This window comes from Aegilops tauschii, chromosome 2 (assembly GCF_002575655.3).
Source record: "Aegilops tauschii subsp. strangulata cultivar AL8/78 chromosome 2, Aet v6.0, whole genome shotgun sequence".
Lineage (NCBI taxonomy): Eukaryota > Viridiplantae > Streptophyta > Magnoliopsida > Poales > Poaceae > Aegilops > Aegilops tauschii.
The window spans coordinates 648,717,635-648,744,396 of record NC_053036.3 but is presented as its reverse complement, the minus strand read 5'-3'; the positions used below and the strand labels follow the sequence as shown (position 1 = coordinate 648,744,396).

At 43.1% G+C, this 26,762-nt stretch overlaps 1 protein-coding gene and 1 long non-coding RNA gene across 4 annotated transcripts; both read right to left on the bottom strand.

Annotated features, from left to right (window-relative positions):
• Positions 1-130: 130 nt before the first annotated feature.
• LOC109769815 (NAC domain-containing protein 30) lies at positions 131-2,766 on the bottom strand. Of its 3 annotated transcripts, none has more exons than XM_020328522.4 (4): positions 2,569-2,766; positions 1,447-1,640; positions 1,025-1,335; positions 131-734 (listed from the first exon to the last, which is right to left on the bottom strand). In XM_020328522.4, exons 2-4 carry the CDS (start codon positions 1,622-1,624, stop codon positions 273-275), a joined length of 951 nt encoding a protein of 316 aa, XP_020184111.1. In that variant the 5' UTR covers positions 1,625-1,640; positions 2,569-2,766; the 3' UTR covers positions 131-272. The 3 variants fall into 3 exon arrangements, with proteins under 3 accessions (XP_020184111.1, XP_040256164.1, XP_073365503.1); XM_040400230.3 differs by having other exon boundaries at positions 131-731; XM_073509402.1 differs by lacking the exon at positions 2,569-2,766 and having other exon boundaries at positions 1,447-1,884.
• Positions 2,767-25,049: 22,283 nt separating this feature from the next.
• LOC120974783 (uncharacterized) lies at positions 25,050-25,647 on the bottom strand. Its single transcript, XR_005770120.3, has 2 exons — positions 25,502-25,647; positions 25,050-25,325 (listed from the first exon to the last, which is right to left on the bottom strand). It is a non-coding gene; the product is annotated as an uncharacterized lncRNA (long non-coding RNA).
• Between the last annotated feature and the right edge of the window lie 1,115 nt (positions 25,648-26,762).

The window sequence follows — 26,762 nt, the reverse complement described above, 5'->3', positions numbered from 1 at the left end:
TTGATTATATTTCTATGCTTTCGGTTCGGTTTTTTTAGCTTCTCTTTTCTTCTGATTATATAATATTTTCAGTTTTCTTTTGAGTCTTTTATTCAAAAATATTCATGAATATGAAAATTGTCCGGGGATGTTACACCTAGGTTCCTTTATATTTACATGACCAACAAATCAAGGGGTCAGATGCAAATGTACATGGTACAATGATACAATGGAAGCTCGCGCTAGAGGAAGCTCACATGCACCAAGGCTGACGTATACCAATAGTTCATTCGCTACAACTTGCGCTGATCTACTTCTAGTGGACGTGGAAGACCAAGGGCCTCTCGGTCCCCCTCATGAGGGAAGCTGAAGGTGTGAGGTGGCACTAGCTGCGGAGACGTAGACAGCAAGCTGTCCAGGAAATTCCAGTCGATGTCGGCTGCCGCCTGTCCCTGCTGGACAAAGTCATAGCGGGCGTCGCCGCAACCAGCAGCGGCGGTGGTCATCGGCGGCTTCTCAATGAGCTGCGGGATGTTGCTGAAGATGCTCTGCTTGCTCTCCAGCGGGTCATAGGGGGAGTACTGGGCACCCTGGCCGGGGAAGCCGAGGTCGCCGCCTTGGTCGTACAGCCAGGGCCGCGCGTTGTAGTAGCCACCGAGATGTGGAGCGGCGGAGTATGTGGGGAAGATGTAGGATGACCTCTGGTTCGGGGTCGGCTTCTGGAACGCCCGGCACACCACCCAACCTTCCTCCTGCTTCATCACAATGATCATCATCATCAAAACTAAATTCGGAGTGAAAAAAATAGCGCACTATAGTGTCGCTAATAGCACGTTATAGTGTTCTGAGAAAAGTCTCGCTAAATAAGTTAGTGTCTTGCTAATAGCCTGCTATAGCACCCTAATAGCGTATTTTAAAGGTCACGCTACTTTTTTCATCGCTAAATTCTCAAGAAGAAGAGGAACAAGGAAAAGAAGCGTTGGAGATTTTGGAAAAGAAACAGTGGAGATGGGGGGTGAAGAAGAGGAAGAGAAGAATTGCATACATGTGTGGGCCCGTGCTCGCTTGTCTGGAGACGGTACTCGTGGATGATCCAGTCGGTCTTCCTACCGTTGGGTGCGCGGCCCCTGTAGAAGACGAGTGTCTTCCTCATGCCGATGACGCCCTGGCTCTTGGATGAGGTTACCGGCTTGTCGCGGCCGGTGGCCTTCCAGAACCCTGCCGCCGTGGCGCGGTTGGTGCGGGTGCCGCTGGGGTACTTGCGGTCCTTGAAGCTGAAGAAGTACCACTCCGATGATGACTGGTCCTCCTGATCCGGCCGTGCTCCGCCGCCACCCCTGCCGCCGCCGCACCTCTCTGCACCATCGATAATTGCAAAAACACCACTGTTAATTAGTAACTTGAATTGATATATAGAACGCCATGCGTATACAAATTCCAAGATCAACTGCCAAAATTTGTTTGTACCTTGGAGGTCCCATGGCTCTATCCGGTAGAGATCCACCTCCTGGATGATGTCCAAGTTGATCTTGTGGGCGGCCACCTTCCGAGCCAGGTAGTACCCCACCAGCTCCTCCTCTGTTGGGTGGAACCTGAATCCCGGGGGAACACACGACTCCTCCTGATGTTGGTTCATTGCTAGCATCTAGCTCTCCTGTGAACTGAAATCAAAGCACAACCTTTTCAACTTTTTACTACTGGCTGTAGGTAGCTGTGTGCAGAGAGGAGGAACAGTGGCGATCGATCATGTATATATGTATGCGTGTAGGCTAGAGAGAAGAAGAGAAGATCTTTATAGATAGCTAGTGTTATAGAGAGGTGGTCACCACAGACACTTGACAGCAAGCAAAGCCGAGCACACGTATGTATGCGCACGCAAATATGAATTGCTATTTATATTGTAATCTAGCTCCAGCAGCCTATGTAGCCCACACCAAATCTGTCTAACTAGTGCAATCATGTCCTGGATTGATTTTTTGAGTACAAACTACAAAGTACAGTTGTAATCTAGCTTGTAATCTAGGAGAAAAGAGGAATGAAAAGGACCTGCAGTGGATGCTGCCTATAGCTGTGAGAGCGAAACTTTTAGGGGCATGAATGCAAAGGCCAGCATGTATCTTTGAGTGCACTTCAGGATTGGCCGCTCCACCACCTCTATCCGTGTATTTTCCATCATTTTTCTGCGCCGGCCTACTGGTACCGGGCACGTACCAACACTGTGGTTAGAGAGACGGTTGGGTCTGTGGTCAATTTTGTGGTGGACTAGAGGACTGAACGACAGGCATGTACTACGAGTACCAGGCTACCAGCAAGGGAATATGGTTGCAGAGACTAATTTCAACCTGAATTCAAACTCAACACTACCTACTATATAAGAGTAGTACCAGCAGGAATTTGGTGCAGGAATATGAGGGCACTTTTGCATGGTAAAATGCAAGTACTACTAGCTAGCTGGTGGTACAACACTGCACTAAAATTAAGTAGTCAGGCTCATCCATCAGCCATGCAACCCGCTTGTAGAAGTGACAAAATAATTAACATACAAAGCACATATAGACAAGTAGAACGATATCATAGGTGGGGACTCACCAAATTAGCCGATTCGAGGAGAAGACGAAAAGAGAAGTAGTAAGATGGCTTGAAAAGAGCTGCCTGCCTGCCTGCCTGCCTGGCTGGTTGTTGGAGCAGAGGAGCGCTGTTGTTTCTATGATGCAGTAGAGAGAGAGAGAGATGAGGAGCTGGATTGCAAATGCAGTAGTAGTACTATGAACGGGGTTGGTAACTGCTAGGGAAGCTTGATTGGGTCCCTATTTATATAACCCAGAAAGCATGCACATCCATGGCTGATCACATCCACCAGTCGATTTTTTGCACTGAGAGTGACAGATTAGAGACACACACTAATCAATCTCTTGTACTCCCTCCGTTCCAAAATAGATGACCCAACTTTGTAAGTACAAAGTTGGGTCATCTATTTTGAAACGGAGGGAGTACTTTTTTTTTTGCGGGGGAACGGAGGGAGTACAAGTGAGTGAAAAGCCATGGATTGCGCGTGGGGGTGGCTACACGGCTAGCCGGGTGGTGGTGGTGGCGGCGGTTGGTTTGGTCGGCTGAGAAGAAGAAGAGACATGGTCCTTAAGTTAGCTAATTGGCGACCACCCCCACTCACGAGTCCATAAGCATATTTCGGTTGCATGTCTACACATCATTCGCTGTCAGCTGATCACGTAGCATGTCCTTAAGTTAGCTTTACTGCCGCCGTTATATTGGTGTGCAAGACTGATTGTTACTGACCGGCTTACGTGCTTGCAACACACGTTAGCCTAGGCCTAGCTGCTAGCTCAACCTCAAGTTAGTCTGGGTGCTATACAACGAGGAATTGAGGATAATACTTATATTGATTGATTCTTTGCAGCAACTCTAGAAACTTTCTTATGGGCCCGGCACCGGCGAGCGAATCATCCTCGGGCAGTGCGCCGCCACTCATTGCATCTCCAGTGACTTGGTGAATGCTATGCCTTCTACTCTTATCTAGTTGAAAGGATTTTCACTTGCCAAGATTGTGCACATCATAGCAGCATGCCCATGGCCGCCCATTTCCATTGATATGGACATGTCGCGCGTGCTTCGTATCTCGTTCATTGATTATACGGATAAATCAGTAATACTATATACCATCTGTTGCAAATTCCGTACTCCACTCACTTGAAAAAGCTTCAATTTATTATATTGATTAATTAATAAATCTAAGCCGCCTTCCATTGTTAATGTATTAATAAAGATGGTTTATAGGCGCCCTTTGAGCACCGTGCCACTCGAACGAGATATTGAATTCATGCTCCGGCCAACTCATCCAAAGGTTAGGTGTGCAATATATTACAACACTCCCCATCACGTTTAGGCTATTTTAGTACTGAGACGTGGGATCGATGTAGGCCACAAAATCGTTTTATTTAATACTGCGTTTACAGGGTCTTGAACTCAGGACCTCTTGGCTCGGATATCATACTAAATTCATGCTCCAGCAACCTCATCCAAAAGTCCGAACTGATGAAGGGAGTTGGGCAATATATTTCAACACGAGAGAGATAAAAAAACAGGACAGACATGCACGTTTACATAGATGCACATACACTTGCCATGCCCCAATGCACTTTCGAGAGACCAAACCAGCAAATCTTGAGAACAGTGAAGTCATCAAAGGCACCTCGTAGTTGACGTGCAACTCATACCACTAAAAAAATATTGCCAAAAAAGTCTGAAATAAATCCAAAAAAGCCCCCCCCCCCCCTCCCCCAGCCGTTGAAGTCCGACTTTCGTGCTCTCGTGCCCTAAAAACACCCCATGCTCAAAAGTAGGGCTGCTTTTGAAGCCGCAACTAAAATAGGTGAGGCCGGACGGAATCAATCCATAATGAAGGAAGGATGCACGGACCCAACACAACAGTGGCAGACAAGGGTGCAACGTAGGTACCACTGCAAGCTAGATAATCCTACTTGTACCTTGTAGCTGTGTGTACGTATATTTGTCCACTGTTTTGCTTGCATCCTACGTTCAGAGCCGGATTGGGTGGACGGGTAGAATACACATATCATAGTTAACGCGGTTATACTAGTACACTACACTGCACATGCTGGCCGATGCAAAGTTGTGAGACGTACGTGGCTGAAAAGTGTGTTGCGCCGTAATTGTGATACTACTCAGTGATCAAGTACTACACAACCGAAAAGTAGTACTGTAGCTAGACATTGATGTATATCAACAATAGGTTAGCCCCAGAATAAATCTCCCAATAAAAGGAGGTAGAATGGACCCAGGTTATATATTCCGGCCATCGCCAATGGTAAGATGGATGTTCGATATTAATTAATTAAGCAGAGCCACACTGTATTTGTGGACTCAGAACGCATAACACAGAAGATAGAACAGTGGCATGTATGCTTTACACATGAATACGTACGCAGACAGTAGCTCCACGGACAGTGTCAGTCAGAAGATACATGTTGGTTCAGCAGAGTGTACGTACGGACAGTACCTCAACGCGCGCATGTCCGGATCAGTGTACGTATACGTCCCCACAGGTTGAAGTATATCAAGAAAAGGACTGAAAAAACTTCCGAGCCAAGCCCAGCGCAGAATGGTGGTGTAGGAGGTGGACACGTGGCTAGCTTCTCTATCGTTGATCGGGGGGTCGTTGTCCGAGCTATAAATGGCGCAGTGATCTCGTGTATCAACGTGACAGTTGTAGTCGACCACGATTGGCGACTACTTTAGGAGCACTCAACATTTTCGCTTCATGTTGGTTGCGCCTCTAGGCAGGTAAGTTTCTGCATGGTAACTAAAAATTCAGCACGGAGCATATAATATATGCAGTGTCGTTTTATCAGTTTTGATGAATTTAAGACAAACAGATTCAACACGGAACATGTACGTGGTGATGAGAAATGGTACGGTATGTCTCTCTATCGGTTGCCATCCTCTCGGATGGATGGATCCTTTCATTGAACCAAAAATGCTAGACTTACGGATTGTTTTTACAGGAAGTTATGGACCGACCCTTCTGCCCACCACCCCCCCCCCCCCCCTGAATTTCAGGGTGGGGCCCGCCTCATCCAATAACCAATTAAAACAACCCATATTAGCCTTGTCCATAAATGTCCTGTAAAGCATCCGTAAGTGTAGCAAAGCTCTCGTTGAACACCACATGATTGCGTTGTAAAGGAATTCTTGAAAAAGCAAAAGAAAAATTCAATAATAAATCAACTAAGAATTCAACACTGAGTCAATACGAGGCCTAAGAAGGTCTTCAAACTGTGATCAGAGGAGCGAGTGTGAATGCAGATCCATAGAGATGGGTCCGGTTTCATAAGTACATACCATGAAGAAGATGGGAAACTAATGTATTTTTCCATCATTTTCAATCTATACTCCTACACTATACAGAAATATCATTTATTTGAAAATTCACATCGGACTAATTTATTTAAAATAATATTGAATTTTTGCGAGAAAGATTTGGATCTATTATGAAAGTTCACCAGAAGTATAAAGCATCTCAAACATATTTAAAACTATATCGAGGCCCTTAGAGCACAAAATGACCACCATCGCCATCAGAAAGAGGCGCCAACGCACTGCGGTCAATGCTCTCCTACCAGGACCGGCTTGACCTTGTTGATAACAATCGGGAAGTCTTCATGCACCTGCCCCTAAAGACCAAAGCCTTGGAGTTGCAATCTTCGATGTTGAACAATTAAATAGATCTAAAGTGACTGACACCAAATCACACGCCACCACGCACACGCAAAGAGAAAAACCTAACCTCACAGTCCCAAAGAGGCGACATGAATATACGCTGGAGTTCCTCCATCTCCGTCTGAACAGACGGACACGAGGAGGATCGGAGCTTGAAAAACAAATGCGAAGCAGACGACGAAGAAGAAGCATCGCTATTCGCCCGAGCGCCGCACGTGCGAGAATAAAACTGCTAACCTAAACTACATGCCGAAGGAGAGGCGTCGTGATCCCCCTCCTTGCCACCGGACACTGGAGCGTCAGACAGAGGAAAGAATCCACGGGCTCGTCGATTAAGCTTGGATGGGAGAGTTTGCCCTAGCCGCTAAGGGGAGGGAGAGAAATGTTCTGGCCTTGTTGAGTTTATAATAATGATTATAGAGATAAATCACACATCATGTGTTGGTCCTAAAAAATACCCACAAAGAAGTGTTGATCCTAAAAATTCACACATCTAGTAATTCCATTGTTATCATACATTAAAGAATGTAACTTTGTACAAAAGAGAATACAAGTTTTGGTAAAGCACATGCCGTAAACAACTACTCCCTCTGTCCCAAAATATAAGAACGTTTTTCATACTAGTGTAGTATGAAAAACGTTCTTATATTTTGGGACAGAGGAAGTATATTTTAAACAATAGTTTGCATGTTTGGTTTTACTTCTCTATATGTATTGTTTGGCTATCACATTACTTTGAAACGTAGAGAATATGTATTCCTCAGGTTAAACCTAGGCATTGGTACCCCTACCTAGTGTCTGTGATAGGCCCACTTTTAGTGAGAGAGCCTAAACAAACCCGGACGAGTGATATTTGGGATTTATTTTTCCCAGGAAAGTAAGTATAATGTTCCATTTCTCTCAAAAGAAATGGTATACTGATTCATAATCTAACGTTAGGAATGATTTATTTACTATTTTGAAAATAATTTGGAGTTTTATCGGCAGGTCGGGCCTTTTCAGCCGATTTGCATTCCTTGGTAATACCTTATTCATTTCATTGATGAATGATGCTACACGCAGGACGAAACCTATATGATCCTACTGATATGGTTTATTGATATCTCCATTGTTCTTCCTGCATAAAAAATATATCTCATTTGTTCTACATTTGCATGCTTCATGTTGGCATGATACAAACATTGGGGATCTTTATAAAGTGTCGTATGCGCATCGTATTCATTTCATTGATAACCCCCCCCCCCCCCCCCCCCCCCCCATCGTATTCATGTTGGCGTATATATTGGGGATCTTTATAAAGTGTCTAGATTGGTGCGAGGAGGGGAGACATACTGTATCGATCTTCTCCTTCCCGAAGTGCATGCACCCATCGCTTCCAAGCAAGATAAGATAGCTACTGCCTGCTGAGTTGAATGATCTGTTACAATGCACGACCACACATTCGATCCAACCAACATATACGCGTGCACCCTTGATGCCTTGAGTTGCTCGTGGCATTGAGTTGTTGCAAAGGCCGGGTGTACTTCATATCATCTTGATATTAATATATTACCTTTTGTCGAAAAAATACGCGTGTACCGATCGATCAATATAGGCCAGTCACTCTCACATCGTGATTGATCCCCAAGGAACGAACGAGCGGTGCCTGCTGTTTGGAGGAGTAGCACTATTCATAGCTATGGGTCGAGATCGTTTTTATTGCACCGGACCTGGCATGACCACGAGACGCGACGGTGACGAGGAGGAGGAGGAGAGGAGGATCGAGCACACAACGGCCACGTCCGTCCAGGTCACTGGGCAAGGAAGAATCCAGGGCAGCTCTTTCTGCCTGCTTCGTATCTCCGAAGGTCTCGTCTTTATTAGCACTGCTGTTTAATTTATCTTCAGATTGCTAGTGATTAATTTGTATACGACAAGACGAACGTAGGAATACGTATTACCTAAATTCTTCAAGAGTGCACACGCACCAGGCGAAACAAGCGGCCGCGCTCTCCCACTTGCATGCATGCATACATGTTTTGTCTGCTTGCTAGTGCATATGATTGTGGCATTAAATGCGGTCAGATTTGTCACATGTGAATGGAAAACAGATCCACGTGCATTTATTTTGGATTTTTAAATTTTTAAAAAGTCATATCTTTCAAACCACGCATCGGAATTCAGATCCGTCTTCACCGTTGGATTTCTCGTGACGAGATCTTTGAAACTAGATCCCGCATGGATATATTTTGACGAAAATTTTTCGATGCCAACTCTCGTGCTATATGGTGCAACTTTAGTACTGTATTGTGCAACTTTACTACGACATCGTGCAACTTTTTCCAAAACAAACTTTTGGATCTGCATCATTCAACTTTCTTTGAGATTACAATCTAGCAATCATGTCAACTTTGATGTGCAACTAGTCTACTATCTCGACCAACTACCTAGTAGTCGATGTGCAACCCTTCTCCCTACTCGTGGATGTGTATTTTTTTTACTGTTGGCACACCCTTCTCCCTTCTCCCTGCAAGCAATATGTGCAACTTAGTCTATTGTGCAAGCCAACTGTCTATTAGTCAATGTGCAACTCCTCCCCCTCCCTATTTGTGGACATATATTTTCAGTTGGCGGGGGCAACAAATAGAGTTGTACATAGTCTGCTAGTTAGTTGGCCAGGGCAACATACAAAGTTGCACATCTCACAGGCAGATACAGTTAAATGGTGAAAATTTGACATTCATGAGGGCAGTGAAATGTTGCATATAAATAGAGTGCTAAAGTTGCAAATCTCACTAGCAGGGGTGGTTGGGCCGGGTTCTAGCAGGGAAACTACACATCCACGGAGTACGAGAGAAAGTTGCACGTCACTGTTACACAGTTGGCCGTGGCAGTATTCGAAGTTGCACATCCACTGTTAGGCTGTTGGCCGGTGTAGCAAACAGTCAAGTACATTCACGGATGGGAAAGTTGCATATCAATTACTATGCAGTTGGCCTGGGCAACAGACGAAATTGCACATCTCGCTGGAAGGAGGTAGTTTGGGGTGGAGGTATCATAGAGTAAAACTGCACGTCTACAGTGTAGGAGAAAAGTTGCACATCCCTGTCAGATAGTTGCACATCGACGGCTAGTCAGTTGCACAAAACGGAGACAAAATTGCACAAAAAGAAAATTCGTTGAAACATACTCATGTGGGATCTAGTTTCGAAGAGCACGCCGCGAGTGTTCCAACGGTGAAAACGAATATGAATTCCGACACGCGATTTGAAAGTTATGCCTTTTAAAAGAATTGAAACTCAAATTAAATACACAAAAGACAAACGTGGGTATCCAGCAAGAGATATGCGGGCATCCAGAACACGTGAGATGATTGATTAGCAATTTTTTTAACAGTATTGAACCACATGAGGACAAACACTTTCTAAATCTGTAGGCCGCTCACGAACCCTCTCTGGCGCACATGCGCCCACTAGACGCATCCTACGTATTATATTGGTCGCATGCCATTTGCTGCTTTCTGTCATGGATCTTTGCCAGATGACTAGTATTCTTTGGTCGATGACCGGCCGGAAAGACACACTGAATTCTTGTTTCTTTCCATTGTTTACTCTTCCTCTTTTTCCTGTCTCCCTTTATTGCAGACTAGTAAAGCAGTCTTTGTCGTTTATGTGGGGATCCTGCAATAATCCTTCACTATCCACTGGATTCATCGGAACCCACTTCGCATTTCTTATGTAATCCGCATATTGCATTTGCATTCCATCGTGTGTGCAATGCAGTGCATGCTCTGCGTTCAGGTGGCCAACGATACGTGGTGAATGGACGTGTCCCACTACTCAGTTTTGCCATCGAAATTACAACTGCTAAAAAATGTCATCGTTTTGTGAGATGCTTGCTCAAAAATGCCATTAGATAGCTAAGAGGTGTCATTGTTCCATTAGACTTTTCCTCAAAAATACCATTAGACTTGTTACTGCAAGTATAACCTGTTGAGCACGTTATATGACCAAAATACCTCTAGAATCACATGTCAACTTTCTCAATCTCGCAATGATAACTGTGGGGGGCACTTGTTAGGAGAAACTGAGCAAATAATTTTGGAGGAAAATAAGAACATTGTTGGGGATTGAATGGGACCTGCACTTTATCATGGTGAGCTACAAAGAGAGCCAACATGTTGGTCCATAAGTATTTGGATCATTATAACAGGTAAACAGGTTTTGAGCTGACAATAATGGTGTCTAGTAACATTTTTTAGTATGAGTCTAAAAGTGTGATGGCTTCTTTTTTAGCAGTTGAATTTCCTAATGGCAAAACTGAGTAGTGGGACACAACTATATAATGACATAAATGATACAAAGCAAAAATTTAATTCACTAGAAAAGTCAGAATTAAGGACGAAGAGACTACTAAGGAAGGCACCCAGTCTAGTTCCAATCCAAGCTACACGACGAACAAGGGAGGAAGTTCACGTCTTTTCCATCCTTTTTCAAACTACTACTCATTCATTGTACATAAATATCTATAACTACCTACATATTTATTCGGGAGTAGTTCGGTTTAATCTTATTTTGTTTGTTTGTTTGTTTGTTTTTTCCATTGCGATCGGAACCCATTTATACTTTGTACAATTATCTATCTAATACAAACCACCAAAGAGTTCAACCCCCTCACCTCCACATCTAGGATGCGCACAACCAAAGCTCAACCAACCAAATCTCAACCCCCCTAAGCACGTCGATGTCTATCCAATTATTGCTATCATTTTGTATAGATCACAATATTTTAGGTTTGGGGTTAGGTTAGCTCCATGGTATTTTAAGTTTATGACCTCGTTCATCAACCCATCAAAGGAGGTGCCACGGCTAGCTCCGTATTTCCTAAGTTCTGTCAAGATTTATTTTCATCGCCATTTTCAAATATGAGACACGCATGGTGCTCTTTGGCACTTGTTATTGGCACGCTTGTATCTGGTTCACATGTTGTGCCTCGAGTAGTGCTTGAAATGTTCATCAAAACTCAAGTATGTTGTTTTGATATACATTCAAGTTCTGTAATCTCATGGTTTGAATTTTCTCAATAATCATTGGTGGTAGATATAGCTCCTTGCAACTGTTATGTGAAAAAAAAGGGCGCATGGGTTAGTTTGTGATCACCCCTGGTGGTCTAATTTTGGGACATTCCTTTTTGGGCAACATTTGGAATTGTAGACTTTCTAAAATGGCGCAACATTCATGGTTTTGGATGTATGTCAACGATAGCTGGGTCCTAGAATAAATCTCCGAATAAAAAGAGGTAGATTGATCTCAGATTGTTCTGGTGATCTCAAATGGTAAGATAGACGTCATCCATAAATATTAATTGAGCATAGCAACACTGTGTATTCAGGAAGTACGTCATGATTACTGAAATTTCAACAGTGGATCGCACATTATGTACTTTTCTGATCCCTGTCTCTTCCTTCTTTTCTTATTTAATTTCTGTCTCCACCCCTTTTAAAATATTGTTAGTACTCCACTACTGTGGTGACAAAAAAGTAGTGTAAATGTTCACCGAGCAGAGTGTCTTGACTAGTGTAGTTCTAGCTATGTTAGACTCAAATCCATACATATGTACTCCCTCCATACCAAAATATAAGATGTTTTGCAGATCAAATTAAACCACAAAAACATCATATATTTTGTTACGGAAGTAGTATGTACTTCCTCTATAAACAAATATAACTCTAGTGATCTAAACGCTCTTATATTTCTTTAAGGTGGGAGTACATACCAATTGAAGTAGACTGCGAAAATGATGAGAAATGCGTCGATCGAGTCGAGCTTACTGTGAAACGCTTGCCCAGCCCAGACGTGACATGCACAGCTGGGCAGTGCAACAAGGAGTCGGGATCCGAGTGATAAATCAATGAATGGTCCAGTGGCAGTTGCAGGTGGATCTCGACTGATGGCTATATATACGTGGAGCTAGCTAGATCAATCATCTGTCACGCAACACTGGACATTTTCAATTTGTGTTGGTTGCTAGATAGTTATGCCTATGCATAGTAACTAAAATTTCAACACGGAACATGCAGTGTCCTTTCTCATTCAGTTTTGAATTGAAGAAAAGTAGATTCAACACAGACCACGTAGGCAGTGATGACACATGGTACTCGAACGATAGCTGTCCTTTTGGGGTGGATGGATACTTCCACTCAATACAAGTGATTTAATCTTAACTGTTTTGTACATGCATGAATTCCTGAAATTCAAGCAAAGAATTCAACATTGAGTCAAGAAGGGAGATGGACAAGACATTCAAGTTCTTAGTATATGGGTAGTGAGAAAACCAGACCAAAACGTGACAGGTTTCTTGTTTGAGCTAAATAACAAAGAGAATTAATGTCATTTCCATCCTTTTAAAATAGTGAGTTGGGCATAGGAGGATCGTTGCTCAAATTAAATAGGACATGCTGATGCTTGGGCTGTTTGGCCCTCCACGTGTGGCAGTAAATTAGAAAACAAATGTTAATAATTCAGATGTTTTAGTAAAGCAAGCACCACAAAAAAATGATTTTATGTAGGGGGAGTCATAGCCAAAGTAAACTGAGGCCCCTCCCCCACCTCTCCCCCGAGGCTGCGGCGCCGCGCCGCCCCCGGGGAGTCTCCATCCACACCGCCCTCAGGCCTCCCCCTCCATCGCCTCCCACTACCGCCGCCGTCGCTGAGGATGCCGCGGGGCAAAGACCCTGTGGTGAGGCGGCGGCGGCGCAGTCCTCGGCCGGCGGTAACGCGTGGGGGCAGCGGCGTACATCTCCCTCCTCCTCCAATGGCAGTGCGCAGTGGGTTGGCGGTGGCCAGGAGACCTCCCGCGGCCGTTGGCGGATGAGATTTTGACTGTGATGAGATCTGATCTGGGCCCGAGGGGTTTAGATCGAGATCCACTGCGACTGCACCTCGTCTCGACAACGGTAAGAGGAGACCCCTCTGGGTTATCTTCGCGGCACGAGGACGTCCGGGTCTCTTGGCCCGGACATGGTGGTGGTGGCGGCCTTCTCAATCGAAGGTGGTTGGCCAGGCTCGTAGTGACGGATCTTGGATCCCACTATTAACACCGGCGGCGAGTTGGGGAGACGTAGTCGCCGGTGAAAACCGAGCCGACTCCGGTCATGGTGGACGATGTCGGCGTCTACGTTGTTACCTTGATGAAGGCATCGTCAAGCAACTATCGTCAACCTGCTCGTGCTGCTCCGGGAGAAATCCTAAGATCGCCGGATCGGACGATGGCGGCGCGGTGGTGTCGTGTTCCCTCTTGGGGGCATCGTTTGTGAAGCGGCGCCGACTGGAAGAGGCGTGAGGTGGTGTGGCGTGCCTTCTCTCGCGTCGACGACGGCGGGTCTCAGCGGCATGGAGCAGCGGGGTCTCGCCGGTGAGCGTGTGATGATGGACGAGCGCAGGATGGTGGCGTTGTGTGGCGTAATGGTGGCGTCGGCGGCAGCTAGACTGGGCAAGCTAGATGCAGCAGTACATCACTGAAGATGGATTGGTGGTAGGTCGCTGCGGCGGCCTCATACCCGGCAGGTGTCCTGGTTGAGAAGTGCGCCGGACTGGTGGGTGCCCCATACCCGGCGCACGTCCTGATTGGGACCTCAGGTCTTAGATGTTAGGTTTGGTTGCGAGGTCTGTTTGGTATTAGATCCAAACTATTAGCATCCCTTCATCGACTGAATAGGAGTAGCGCGACAGATGTTGCCTAGACGGTGGCTTTAGTCTTACTGGTGTATGCCTTTGTAAAGTCTTGTATGAATAATTAATAAAGTGGTTGCATGCATCGTCCAGATGTAGAGGCCGGGGTCCTCCTTCATTTCTAGAAAAAAAAGTATGATTTATTTTAAATGTCGATGCGTGATATTTTGGTGAAGTACTCGATTATTGGGTTACTATTACCCGATTTGCATTGCACGTGTTCAGATCACACCGGGGGATTAACTCGGCAACACTCTTCCAGGTCTCACTTTGCAAGAAAACGATGGAAGCCAATTGATATGTGCATCCGGCATTTCGGGAACAGCTGGATTGGCTCGAGCCGAGGAGACATACTCCATCTTCTTCTCCTTGGCCTCCAAACTTCCAAAGTGCGAGCACCCATCAGTGGACATCAAGATAAGATAGCTACGGCCTGCTGAGTTAAACACTTGAAAGATCTATATATCTATGAGCCAATGCATGGCCTGGATCTATTTATTACATTATAGACTCATTTTGCTTTGGATTGTGTTATGTTACAGTAACATATTATGTTACTCCAAACACTTCTTTCTTCATTAACTATATGCCACATAAACAAACTTGTCTTGAAATACGCTATATTACTTGCTAAGTTACTACCACTATGACCAGCCTCACAGGCTGCAGTCGAGATCATTTTTAATGCACCGGACGTTACATGATGGCGAGACGCGACAGTAACGACGCCAATGACATCAATCGGCCGCGTGGTGACGGTCAAAGAAGAACCCCGGAACAATTTGTTGCTGTCTTCATCGGATCTCGGAAGATCTTTGCCTTTGTTAGTACTGTTGATTAATTTGTCTTGAAGCCGTTTTCCAGGCCAAGATGCACGCAGGAGTGCGTATTATATATTCTGTTTGCTGCTTTATGTCCTCGCCATCCTTTAGATAGATAATTCCAAGATCGAGTAGCTAAGTTAGTCTTGGATTGGTTGGATGACCTGAACCAAAAAGAAAGACGGGTCTAAACTGTTTCTTGTTTCTTTCCATCCTCTACATTTTCGTCGTCTTGCATTTGCTCGCTACGTCATTAACAATGCATTGCATTGTGTGTTTCCCTTTCCATTCCTGCAAAACTGGCAAATAATGCATCTGATAGCTTCTGGAAGATCCGAAAGTGATGTTCTAGAATTTTTTTTGTTGAAACTTTGGCAAATGTTTCCGTATCTTGTAAAATTTAATCACCAGATGACATTCATGTAAAATATGGCAAAAAAACAAAACCGTTGCTCCAAAATGCATCTTTTTTTGACACATTTTTCCTCGGTGTCATATGGTGTTGGAATTTTTCAAGCTCTGGAAACATTTGCCAAAGTTTCATGCACAAAAATTCATAACTTTTTGACTTTTTTATTTATTTTACTGTTCATCCAAGCTCAAGCTCATGTGAGCTCGGATCTGAACAGCTGCGTCCCTGGAAGGTCTGCATGACGTATGGGACATATGCCAGACTCAAAGCTTATAGAAGATCTGCGTGACGACGATTTTAACTAAGACAAATCGCGCCGACATGGCTGCATTTTCTTTCAGTTGATTATACTTTTGCATGCATTACTAGACCTACTGCCCGTGTGCGGAATAAAATATATGTGGCACTTCACAATGTACAATATATTTTGTGCCATATCACTTTTGCTGTGCTAAAATTCAGGGACGGATCCCTCCTTTACTTGGTCCCCCCCCCCCCCCCCCCCCCCCCCCCTCGCTGATCTTCTTGAAAACACCGGGACTGAGGTTGCGCGCGGGGAGGGGGGGGGGGGGGTAAATGTGCATACTGCCGACGAAGCTAGCTCGGAAGCACGACCTCCATTTGCATCACGCGTGATTTAATTTTCAATCGAGATGGATCGATGGACAATTCAAGACGACAAACTGTATACGATGGTCACTTGTGCTATTGTCATTTTGCGTATGACCTAGACCGGGTTCCTCAGGTATCTACATTCAAATCGCACGTAGAGTAGCTGGCCTGCGTACGTTTCGCCGTCTGTTGCTCAATTTATGTCCTCTCCTTTGTTTGCAAGACTTGGACCGATGACTAGAAATAAAGACCGGGTCCAATTTGTAATGTTCTTTCTGTCCTGGTGCCCATTTTCTTCTTCTTTTTGGATGCAAAGAGGTTGCATCCATGCAAGCCAATACAGCATGGTCGGTGTTCATACCCAAACCGGCCAATGGCCTAGTGCTGACGGCCGGGTCGGTCCTGTGGGGGCAGACCTTCCATACCCCAACCATCTCTATCTAATGGATTTGTCAGAATCTTCCACTTTATATGCATCTCTGACGTAATCTAGTAGGTGTATGTTACATGGTGTGGTCTGCCTTCCCTTTCCTGCAATACTACCCAATTGAAAGTAAGCTTCTGGAAGATCTCTATGCAGATCGGTGGCAAACACTTATTTCCCTCATTTCAGTTCAGTTCAGTCAAAAGAATCCTATATAGTACTCACAACATACATCACATTATACAATTCGTTCGTGCTTGCTGATGTTGCAAATGGGACAAATGTCTCGGCCTTGTCTGCTAGTGTTAAAAAAAAGTACGCGGAAAGTCTCTCCCCCTTCATAAAATTTAAGTGATCGATGTTCTCGATCCAACTTGACCAGCATTCAAAACCTATGTGCCTGCCTAATGAATGGACATGCCGGCTACCTGTTTAACGAAAATCAAGGACGACTGGACCACAATATCCTTCTCTTCTCCTCAGCCTATTATTTTGGTGCCACCAGAAACTACGTACATCAGCTACTCATCGATCCCTGGTTTTTCTTTTTCTTCTCCCGAATCCTCATGCTACATATATAGTCCCTCTGTTTCTAAATATAAGTCTTTTTAGATATTTTAATAAGGACTGCATACGAATGTATATAGACAAATTTTGAAATGTAGATTCACACATTTGCTTCGTATGTAGTCCGCATTGGACGGAGGGAGTAGTACAGAGTGTTTCAAGATTTAGCAATCCTAAAACAAAGGTCCAAAAAAATTCGCAAAAAAAGATAGAATGTTTCAAGGTGTATGATTTTGCATCTCGTTCTTTTTTCTGACATGTGGTCATTCTCATGGAATGGATGAATAATAAAAATAATAAGTTTTCATCCACTATCGATAGAAAATGTTAAAAATGAATACATACATATTAAGATTTGGTCAATTCGGACACGCTAAGGAAACGAGAGAAAAAAGGAAAAGGCGGTCTGGTGATGTGAAAATGATAAACCAGTACACGAGGGAAGATTGCAAAGCCGGTTCGAAGAGACCGGGGAGAGCTGCGGTAGAATCAAGCCTAGGTCTACTCTGATCTCTAACTGAAAAGGAAACGTGATGGCCCTATGGCAGCGTTTCCTATTCAGTGTCTTCAGCGTCCGTTACTGTTTTATCTACAAACCGGCGCACACCCTCCCTCCGTGTTGGGCCGGTCTGTTTTTTTTTTTTTGGTTAAAGTGCAAAAAATCACAATGAGACATTTGAACCTGCGACCACATTATTTTGTATAAGTTGCGGTAACCACCCTATACACCACAAATGTTGTGATTTATTAATCCCTTTTTCTTCTTTTCTTCTTTCTTTCTGTTTGATTAATCCTAATTTCTATTGAACGGAGTTTTCTGTGTTTCTTTAATGCGTGAAACTTTGTTCAATTCAAAAGTTTTTTTCATAATGGTGAACCTTTTTCACAAAACCGGTGGAATTTTTCAAATCGACGTCATCATTTCAATTTTTTTGACTTTTCCTAAAATTTGTGAACTTTTTTTCGAATTGCTGGAATTTTCTCAAATTGATTATTTGTTTTTTGAAATTCATGAAATTTTTAAAAGTCGACGAATTTCGATTTGGAATTCATGAAATTTAGTCAAAATTGATGGATTTTTATAAATCAATTAATTATTTTCATATTTGTTTAAAAAAAATCGAAATTGATGATTTTTTTCATATTGGTGAATTTTTATGAAACATTTATAAAATTCAACAACTTTTTTAAAATGGTTGATTTTTTTCAAATTCCCAATTTCTTATAAAAATCATGATTTTTTGTCCAAATTTGTTAACTTTTTCATGTTCGTGAGAATTTCTCAAATTCACGAATTTTAAAAAAGTTGCTGATTAAAAAATTCAGCCGTAATATAGTTAAGTCAATGGGCCACTGGCCCAGTTCGCGGTCAACAATTTTCTTCGACGACCTGGTTGTCCTCTTTGTTCAGTCCTTGGACTTTGGGGTGTCTCAGAAAAAAATTGTTGGACTTTGTTTGTGGAGATAAAACGTATAAAATATATTTTGAACAAAATTATTGTCTATTTTAGAAAAGTCCATCATATATTGAATTTTTACCGCATAAGAAAAGAAGTTCATTGTACATTGAAAGAATGTATATAAGAACAGTTCACTTTATATACAAAAATGTTCACCGCATATTAAAGAAAATGAAAATGTGTATTTGAACATATTTCCTGTATATAAAAAGTATAGCAAAGAAAACTATAAAAAATATGAAAAATCACATCCAAAAGAAAAAAAATCGATAAAAAGAACCAAAATAGAAAACCGAAAAAGTAGCAACCCACAGCAAAAACAAAAAAATCTGCAGGAGCATAGAACCAAATAGTAGCCAATGCACGAAACCCCCCACCCCCATACTGCGCCGGACCTAATCGACTCTCCTGCAAGCATCGCCTCTCCTATTTGTCGCCTGCCGCATCCAACCGAGCAAAGAATTTTCTGTTCACAATTAGGGATCGATCCATTACCGCATGCTGAATTCATGCGGAGGGTTTCCACGTTTTGAGCAATCTGGGCGCATATTTTTTGGAGTCTCCTATCTACTCATTGTTTTATTCTCTCATGCCAACCCCAGAAAATAGGTGTTGTCAAGTGCAACCAACTGGCCAATAGTTCTCTAACGTACATGTTGCACCCTATATATCCAAACCTGTATATGGAGTACTTTGGCCCTTTTTAAATCATGGAATGAATTGGTCTTGGTGCATACAAATTGAAGTTGGTATGGTGGAGCTTGGTTCGTCCAGTTATTTACATCTCGCAACTCAAACAACAAGTACCATATCATATTCTAGTATATGACAGTCTGCCTAAACTGTCAAATTTTAATCATGCCAATGTGATTGCAGAAATGCTAGACATACACCTCATCAAGAAAGATAATGCTTGTTGACTTCACATACTAATTCAAAGGACTCATCTCCCTATTGCATTGGCTACTTGGGAAGACTAAGAGAGAACTCATCATTGGTTTCCAATGGCACCAACATGGGGACAAGCTAGTTCTTTAGCCAGGGGCCATTTCAGCGCGGCCTCACTAACAGATGAGCACGAACGGTAGAAAGTCACAACAAGGATCTAATCGGCTACTGCCAGTGCTTACTGCGAGGCAGAAGGGAGCGTCACTTCAAGCGTTCATCTTAGTGGGCCGGCTCACTATTGCAGTTTCGGGAAGCTTCTAAAGAGAGGTTTTAGAACTTTCCGCAGAATTTTGAAAAGGTCCCACACATTTGTTTTACTTTTATTTTTTCTGCACCGTGGTTTTTAAATACATGTAGACTTTATTTAAACACACGTTGAAGTTTATTCATATACAGGTTGAACATTCTTAAGTAAACCATGAACATTTATATGAATATATGTTTCATTTGTACAAAACAATTTTTACGTGGTATGAATAGTGTTTTTAAATTACGGGACAAGTTTTTGAATTTTAAAAATACTTTTTAATGCTCAATGAAACATTAGAGTAAAGAATAAAAACTGAAACTACTATTTATTATATAACTCTCTACTCGATTAGATAGATAGATAGATCACAAAACTAGCACTGAAAAATAGATCATACTGAACTTTTATTAGACTAAATCATGGAATAACTAAAGAGCGAACTAAAGTAAGTAAAGATAATAAAAGTTATGGTGAGACGATACCGGGGCACCTCCCACATGCTTGGCACAACCCAATGGGAGTGCCCATACCCGTGTACTCAAGTTTCTTTCTTTGGTGATGATGGTGATGATGAAGTAGTGGCCTTGTCTCCCATTACACTAGTCAGTGTTCCCTTCAGGGTTTGTAATTCTTGGAGCAAATGTTGGATCAACTTGGTATTATTTTGAATTTCCTCCACGAGGTGCTTGTTCATTTTTAGATGGTATGAATAGTATTTTCAAATTACCGGACACCTTAAGCATGCTTTTTCTCGTTTTCTTATTTGCAAATTTTATTTATGTTTTGCTTTAGTTTTTACTTTTTTTTTAAATTTCGAAATGTGATAAATATTTATATTACAAAAATCAATTTAAATAAATTTTGAAAACAATGTGAATCATGCATTTCAAAAATATTAAATGTATATAGGAAAGTTTTTCTGAAGGATAAAAAAATGAACAACATGTATGTAAAAGAAGTAGATGTCAATATATATATATATATATATATATATATATATATATATATATATATATATATATATATATATATATATATATATATATATAAGTTAAATGTGTAGTTCCTGATATCTACGAAAGATGTAAAAAAATTAGACATCAAAACATAAGCCTGGTAATAATATTAATAATGTATGTGGAAAATATGGAACCTATATAAAAATGTTTTATATGTATACCAAAATTTATAATGTGTATGAAAAAGAAAACATGCATCGAAACTAATCTTCACAAATATGATAGTCCTGTATTTGAAAAATGTGAAATGTGTATTAAAAAAGGAAACCAGTGTATAGTGAAACTATAGACTTATGTTGAAAAAATCCCCAAAAAACCCGAGAAGAAACAAAGAATAAAAAAAGAAAAAAAAACAGTTTAAATAAAAAATGAAACAGATAAATGTATGTATAATGGTTCATATGTATGAAAAAGGTAGACGTCAAAACATATATTTGAAAAAAATACATGTATTTGAAAAAATAAACAGGTATAAAACTGCTCCTTATGTGTCATGTGTCCTTTGGGATGAATATTAGAATCTTAAAGAAAAACAGTACGCAACATGCATGTGAATATGATAAATATATTTATTCATGATATATGGAAAATGAGTCGTACTTAACCTGTTTTCCCCCCAAAACATTAAGTTGAGCAAAATTTTCCATTTTATGTAGTCCTTAGCATAATACTAGTATTGTTTATAAATAATAGCATTCATTTCACCATGAAAAATTCATGCTAAGTGATGGTGTCCCAGATTGGGTTTCACTCTCCAGGTCGTATCCCGGCCGGGTGGGCTGGGCCAAGGAACACTGTGTCAGTTCACCAACAGGCCATGATGAGGCGGCCCATGGCGTAAAGAAGACTCCCAAAGATTTTTACTTATACTCCAGGTATTTAGAGGTCATTTACAACTTGTTTACCTTATGGGTAACCGCCTTGGTTCTCACCCTAAGGCCCTCGGTACCTATATAAGCCGAGGGGTAGGGCTCGACAACAAACAACGATCTTGCAGTAGATCAACTTGTACTTTCACTACAGGAAACAGGTAATTTGCCGTCTGTGGATCACAGACGGCAAAGACCTAATTCCAGACGGCAAAGACTTTGCCGTCAGGAAGCAGACGGCAAAGTCAGACGGCAAAGATAAGTCGGCAAAGAATACTTTGCCGTCTGCTATTTGTCGGGATGACGACAAAGAAGTCAATAGGGTTTGCCGTCAGCGGACTAGCCAGACGGCAAAAATATGCCAACAGACGGAGCAGTCGCGCTGACGGACGGCGTCAAGTACTTTGCCGTCAGCTAGGCTATGTCTTTGCCGTCATCCTCATATACCCAGACGGCAAAGCTAATATTTTTATTTAAAAAAATGAAACAACAGTACAGGTGCATGGGCTGTAGATGGCCGAAGGCGTAGGGAAAATCTTTCACAGCGATGACAAAAGAATGGATTTTTACATGACAGAAGTACTCTACTTACATAGTACTATATATCCATCATCCCAGTATTTACACGATATAATGTTCTCCATTTACAGGACGAGCGGACGAACGAAACATCACAAAAAAAAACTATTACAAAATGGATGAACTGGCCCTTGCTAGCATAGATCCGAGAGCGGGCCTCGAGCTCGAGGAGGCGAACAGTGGTCTTCGGGCGGAGTTGACCATGGCGCCATGGAGCCCTGGATCGGGAGGAGGTGTGGGGTCACGGACGGTTAGGAGGAGGATCCCTCTGTTGCCTCCGGCTTAGGCAGCGGCGAGGCGGGGTCGACCAGGCGCGAGGTTGTGCTGCAGAGGAGCTCCGGCGAGGTGTTGACAAAGCAACGGCGCCGCCGTGTCAAAGGGCGGTGGCGGTTGACCAGCAGGGGAGGAGCCGCGGGGTCGCGGGCGGGGAGGAGGATCCCGCGCCGGTGAGGCGGGGTCGACTAGTGGCGGTCGACGAGCAGGGAAGGAGGAGGAGGCGCCGGGTCACGGGTGGGGAGGAGGAGGAGGAGAACCCAGCGGCGGCCTCCGGCTCAGGCGACGGCGAGGCGGGGTCGAGCGGCAGGGGCTGACAAGCAGGGGAGGAGGAGGAGGATCCCGCGCCATCCTCGGCTCAGGCGATAGCGGGGCGGGATCGACCGCGGCAGTTGACGAGCAGTGGACGAGGAGGTGGCCTGGACCGGGCGTGGGGTGTGCGGCAGAGAAGAAGGGGATCGAGGCAGAGATGGGATCGACGTGGGAGAGATCGTGGTGGGCCTTGGGGATAAGATAGAGAGAGAGTGATGGGATGGGTGGGTGGGTGGGGCGCGCGTGGTGAGAGACATGGGCGGGTGCGGGCGGCGCAGATCACGCCATGTCATCGATCCGTGGGATCGATCCGTGTGCTGTGCTTTCTCTTTGCCGTCTGTGATTTTTTTTACAGACGGCAAAGAGATCTCTGTGCCGTCTGTAAAAAAATCACAGACGGCAAAGATTTTTTGCCGTCTGTAAAAAAAATCGCAGACGGCAAAGAGCTTTCTTTGCTGTCTGTAAAAAAATCACAGACGGCAAATATTCTTTGCCGTCTGTGGTTTTTCTAAAGACGACAAAGTATGGATTTGCCGTCAGTTGTTCTTTGCCATCAGCCACTGTCGGCAAAATTAGTCTTTGCCGTCTGGCCCGACGAAATGCTGACGGCAAAGAACAGTACTGACGGCAAATCTCCTGTTTCCCGTAGTGTTTGTACTAAATCCAAGATCCATATAAACACAAGCAGGACGTAGGGTATTATCTCTTAGGAGAGCCTAAACCTTTGTACAAGCCCTTGTCTCTGATACCATCTGATACATATCCTCTGAACTGGAAGGAATACTTCACTTGTGCTTGGAATAAATTCTACAAAAAAGTAATTCAAGGTGCCCAGATAAATTATGCAGAATGTGCCCCGATCGTTTACGTAAACATTAATGGATTTGTGGAAATTTTATAGTTTTCTTTAATGTTGAAACTTGACCCCAAAAGTTTGAAGATGAGAATTTAAACAACCAAAAACCAGTTTCCTAAATCATCTGATAATTTCCCAGAATGGTTCTGAAAACATGATTGATTTTCTGAGTTTTCTAGATTTCCAGCGAAGGAGCTCGTTGTTGACCAAGCGCAGTGGAGACAGAGGTGGTGTTTTCTGATTTTTACATATCCTGGTGTAGGCCCCGTGGAGGGTTCACTGCGTAAAAATGCCCCCTTTTTGCACAGGGCAAACCCCGACTGAACTGGCCCACTTCTCTACAATGTAGCGCTCGTGCCCTTTTGCAAGCGGGGGCGAGGATTGTAGCGCTCGGGCACTGTAGCGTGCCCCGTGTCTGTGCTTTTCCAAGATTTTTTGAAAAAAAACATGCAACAAGATATTTTAAAAAGTTTGAAAACTTTGTGAACTTTTTCCACAAAATTTTAACTTTTCCAAACATAACCATTTTTCAGAACAGCTTTCATACAGACAGACATATCTTTCAGACATTATATCATACTAGCATCATGCATATATGGACTATATTTATGTAGACATCTAACTTCTAACTACAAGATGCAGTTCTGATATTCCATCTATAAGATGTGCATCAATCTGCACGAAAGCCATTATGAAAGAAGAGATGAACCACCAAATTTATGGAGTATAATAATGTGGGCATTTAACTTCTATGTATTAAAGACGTGCACATGTGCATATGGATTTTCTAACATTCCAAGATAGTTAGCACAAAATTTTACACAAAGTTTTATGTTTTGCTCCATTGAACAAGGCCACTATTAGATATTAATATGTCATTTTTATCTAAAAAATGGATAGTTAACATACAAAAAGTAAATATAGGAAAGAGAAATGGTTTGTGTCTAAATTAATGGCAATATAAATTAGTGAAAGACTATTTGGAGGGTACCCTTAGAGCAGGAGGCATGGGTGTGTGTGTGTGTGTGTGCCTAATTAACACGTGTCAGATCAGGATCATGATAATAAAGAAGGTGAGGAAAATAGGATGTGATGCCTCATCGAGTGGCTAGGTGTATCTCCAAAACATCACAAGGTAAGTAGCATAAACGTCATTGACATAGGCGACCTCTTCTTCATCGCAATCTTTTTTCCTTCGTATAGTGCCTTGTTTTTCCCTAAATCTCTATAATCCTCTACCATTTCATGGTCCTTGTTGCAGCAAATTATTTCTCGATGATCTATTGCATTATTTTACACCATTTTGTAGTAATTTCTTTGTCCGCTTGGAGTTCGAGATCAAATATTATGTTTTAATTCTTTTGTAATGGCGGTGTGACTTGTGATAGTACGAGTATAAACGTACATTAGCTCCCACTTGAGGTTTAGTAATGTGTAATGATAAATTAATGATAGGAGGCTGGAGTGATCAGATACCAAATAATACTCACATAAAGGATCCCGGAGAACCCACCTCCTTGGCGCATCGACACATGATAGTGCCCTCCACGTCGCCCGTTCCCGCTCGCCTCACGCCGATGCCTCAGTTACATCTCACCTTTCTAGAATGTGATGTTTTTCCTAGTATTTTGCTAAATGTGATAAATATTCATGTGTAGTGAGTTGTCATCTTTGAACTTAATTTAGGAAAAAAAGTGAAGAATATAGGGAAGAGGCTCAACTTCTGCCAATGCTCAACGTCACTTCATCATACAACACAACCTTATTACTTATTACATCACACATCCTGCGAGAGTTGCGTCATTTTTTTTCAGCACTGTTTTTCGCACACACACAAAATTATAATGTATTTAGTACCTAATATGTAACACCACCCTTGGGGAAACCCCTCCTTGTGGCATGCCTCAACACATTGACGCGGCTTGCATAAAGGGGTGGTATAGCTCACGCTGTATACTCTGCATATCTTGGTATGTGAGCCTACAAAACAACAACGAAAATATGGTATTTAAAAAATTAGATCCAACGATGTTCTATCGAGAAACAACATACAAATATGGGCATGGAGTATGAATTTCACTTATTTCTTTCAAATATAAAAAAATGCATTAAGGAAGTGCCTTTTTCTTCATGTAATTTTTTGAGGAAACGCTTACCAGGAACTAAAAGAACTGGAATGTGTAGTAGAAGGAACATCAGAGTTGACACCTTGACACGTCCCATGTCTTCAAGAATAAACAGTCACAAAGGAAAGTTAGCAAAATAAGAAAGAGGTACAACAGAATAGGCTACGCCATAATATATAGCATGGAAAGATGAGATCCAAAAATGTTATTGATAAGGTAGTGTAATCCTATCGAAAATATATGCATGATGCTAGTATGATATAATATCTGAAAGATATGTCTCTGTCTGCATGAAAGCTATTCTAAATGAAGACATGAACCAAAACATTTATGGACTATATTTATGTAGACATTTAAGTTCTACCTACAAGCTGCAATTCTGACATTCCATCTGTAAGATGTTGCGTGGAAGCCATTATGAAAGAAGATATGAACCGAATTTATGGAGTATAATAATGTGGCCCGCCATCAAGCCGAAGCTCAGGATAGAACTATCCGGAACACTCTTTATATGTGTGTCATCTTTCTTCTGTATGTTTTTGGACATGTCGAGTGAATTAGGGTTAGCTCGGTCGTCGCGTCCTCCTGCGTCCTCCTGTTGCTCTCTGCCATGGCGGCGCCCAGCGATCAAGTCGCCGGCGGCCACACGGCACCAGGCCTTCTCGTCCATGGACTAGCCGAACGACCTCATCGCCGGCGGCGGCCGCACCCCATGTTGCTGGCCCTGTGGACTCCTCTTTGACGGCGGCCGTGTGCCAAGACGTCGTCGCCAGCGTCGATGGCGGCCGTGCACCAGGACGCATCGTACCGTTCCATGTTGATTCACTCGCTCACGACGTCGCCGGTGAACTGCATGGCATGGCACTCGACTGTGCAGGGTGAGAGAAGTGCATGCATATATAAGTAACAGAATATACATGCGCATATAGTCTAGTTTGGTTGATCGATTCTAGTAGTCCCATGCTAGCCATTGATTGAATAGTTTGAGGATTGGCCAAACTTTTATAGCATTAGTTCTAGAATTAAACCAGAAAGTAGTTACGTTGATAACGTCGAGGACCAGCGACGAATTATACGGAAGGTCCCCCGCGTCGCCCCCTGCTAGGGCGACTCGGGCGGAGATCTCGTCTGCGCCGCCGGGCTATCTCCCCTGCGTCCTCCCCTCCGTCGCTGCCGGAGGAAGCCGCCGGGCGAAGCCCCGGCCAGCCGACGGCGGAGGCGGAGAACCACTTCCCTCCCATGTCCAGATTGGGTGAGGCAGGTCACCCATCGGTGCCAGGGCGCCTCTCCC

Excerpts from the sequence above, each read along its gene's own strand:
- LOC109769815 (XM_020328522.4), bottom strand. The coding sequence starts at position 1,624 with ATGCTAGCAATGAACCAACATCAGGAGGAGTCGTGTGTTCCCCCGGGA. Across the intron at positions 1,336-1,446 it reads AGAGCCATGGGACCTCCAAG|AGAGGTGCGGCGGCGGCAGG; the intron begins GTACAAACAAAT and ends TCGATGGTGCAG. Across the intron at positions 735-1,024 it reads GCGAGCACGGGCCCACACAT|CAGGAGGAAGGTTGGGTGGT; the intron begins GTATGCAATTCT and ends ATTGTGATGAAG.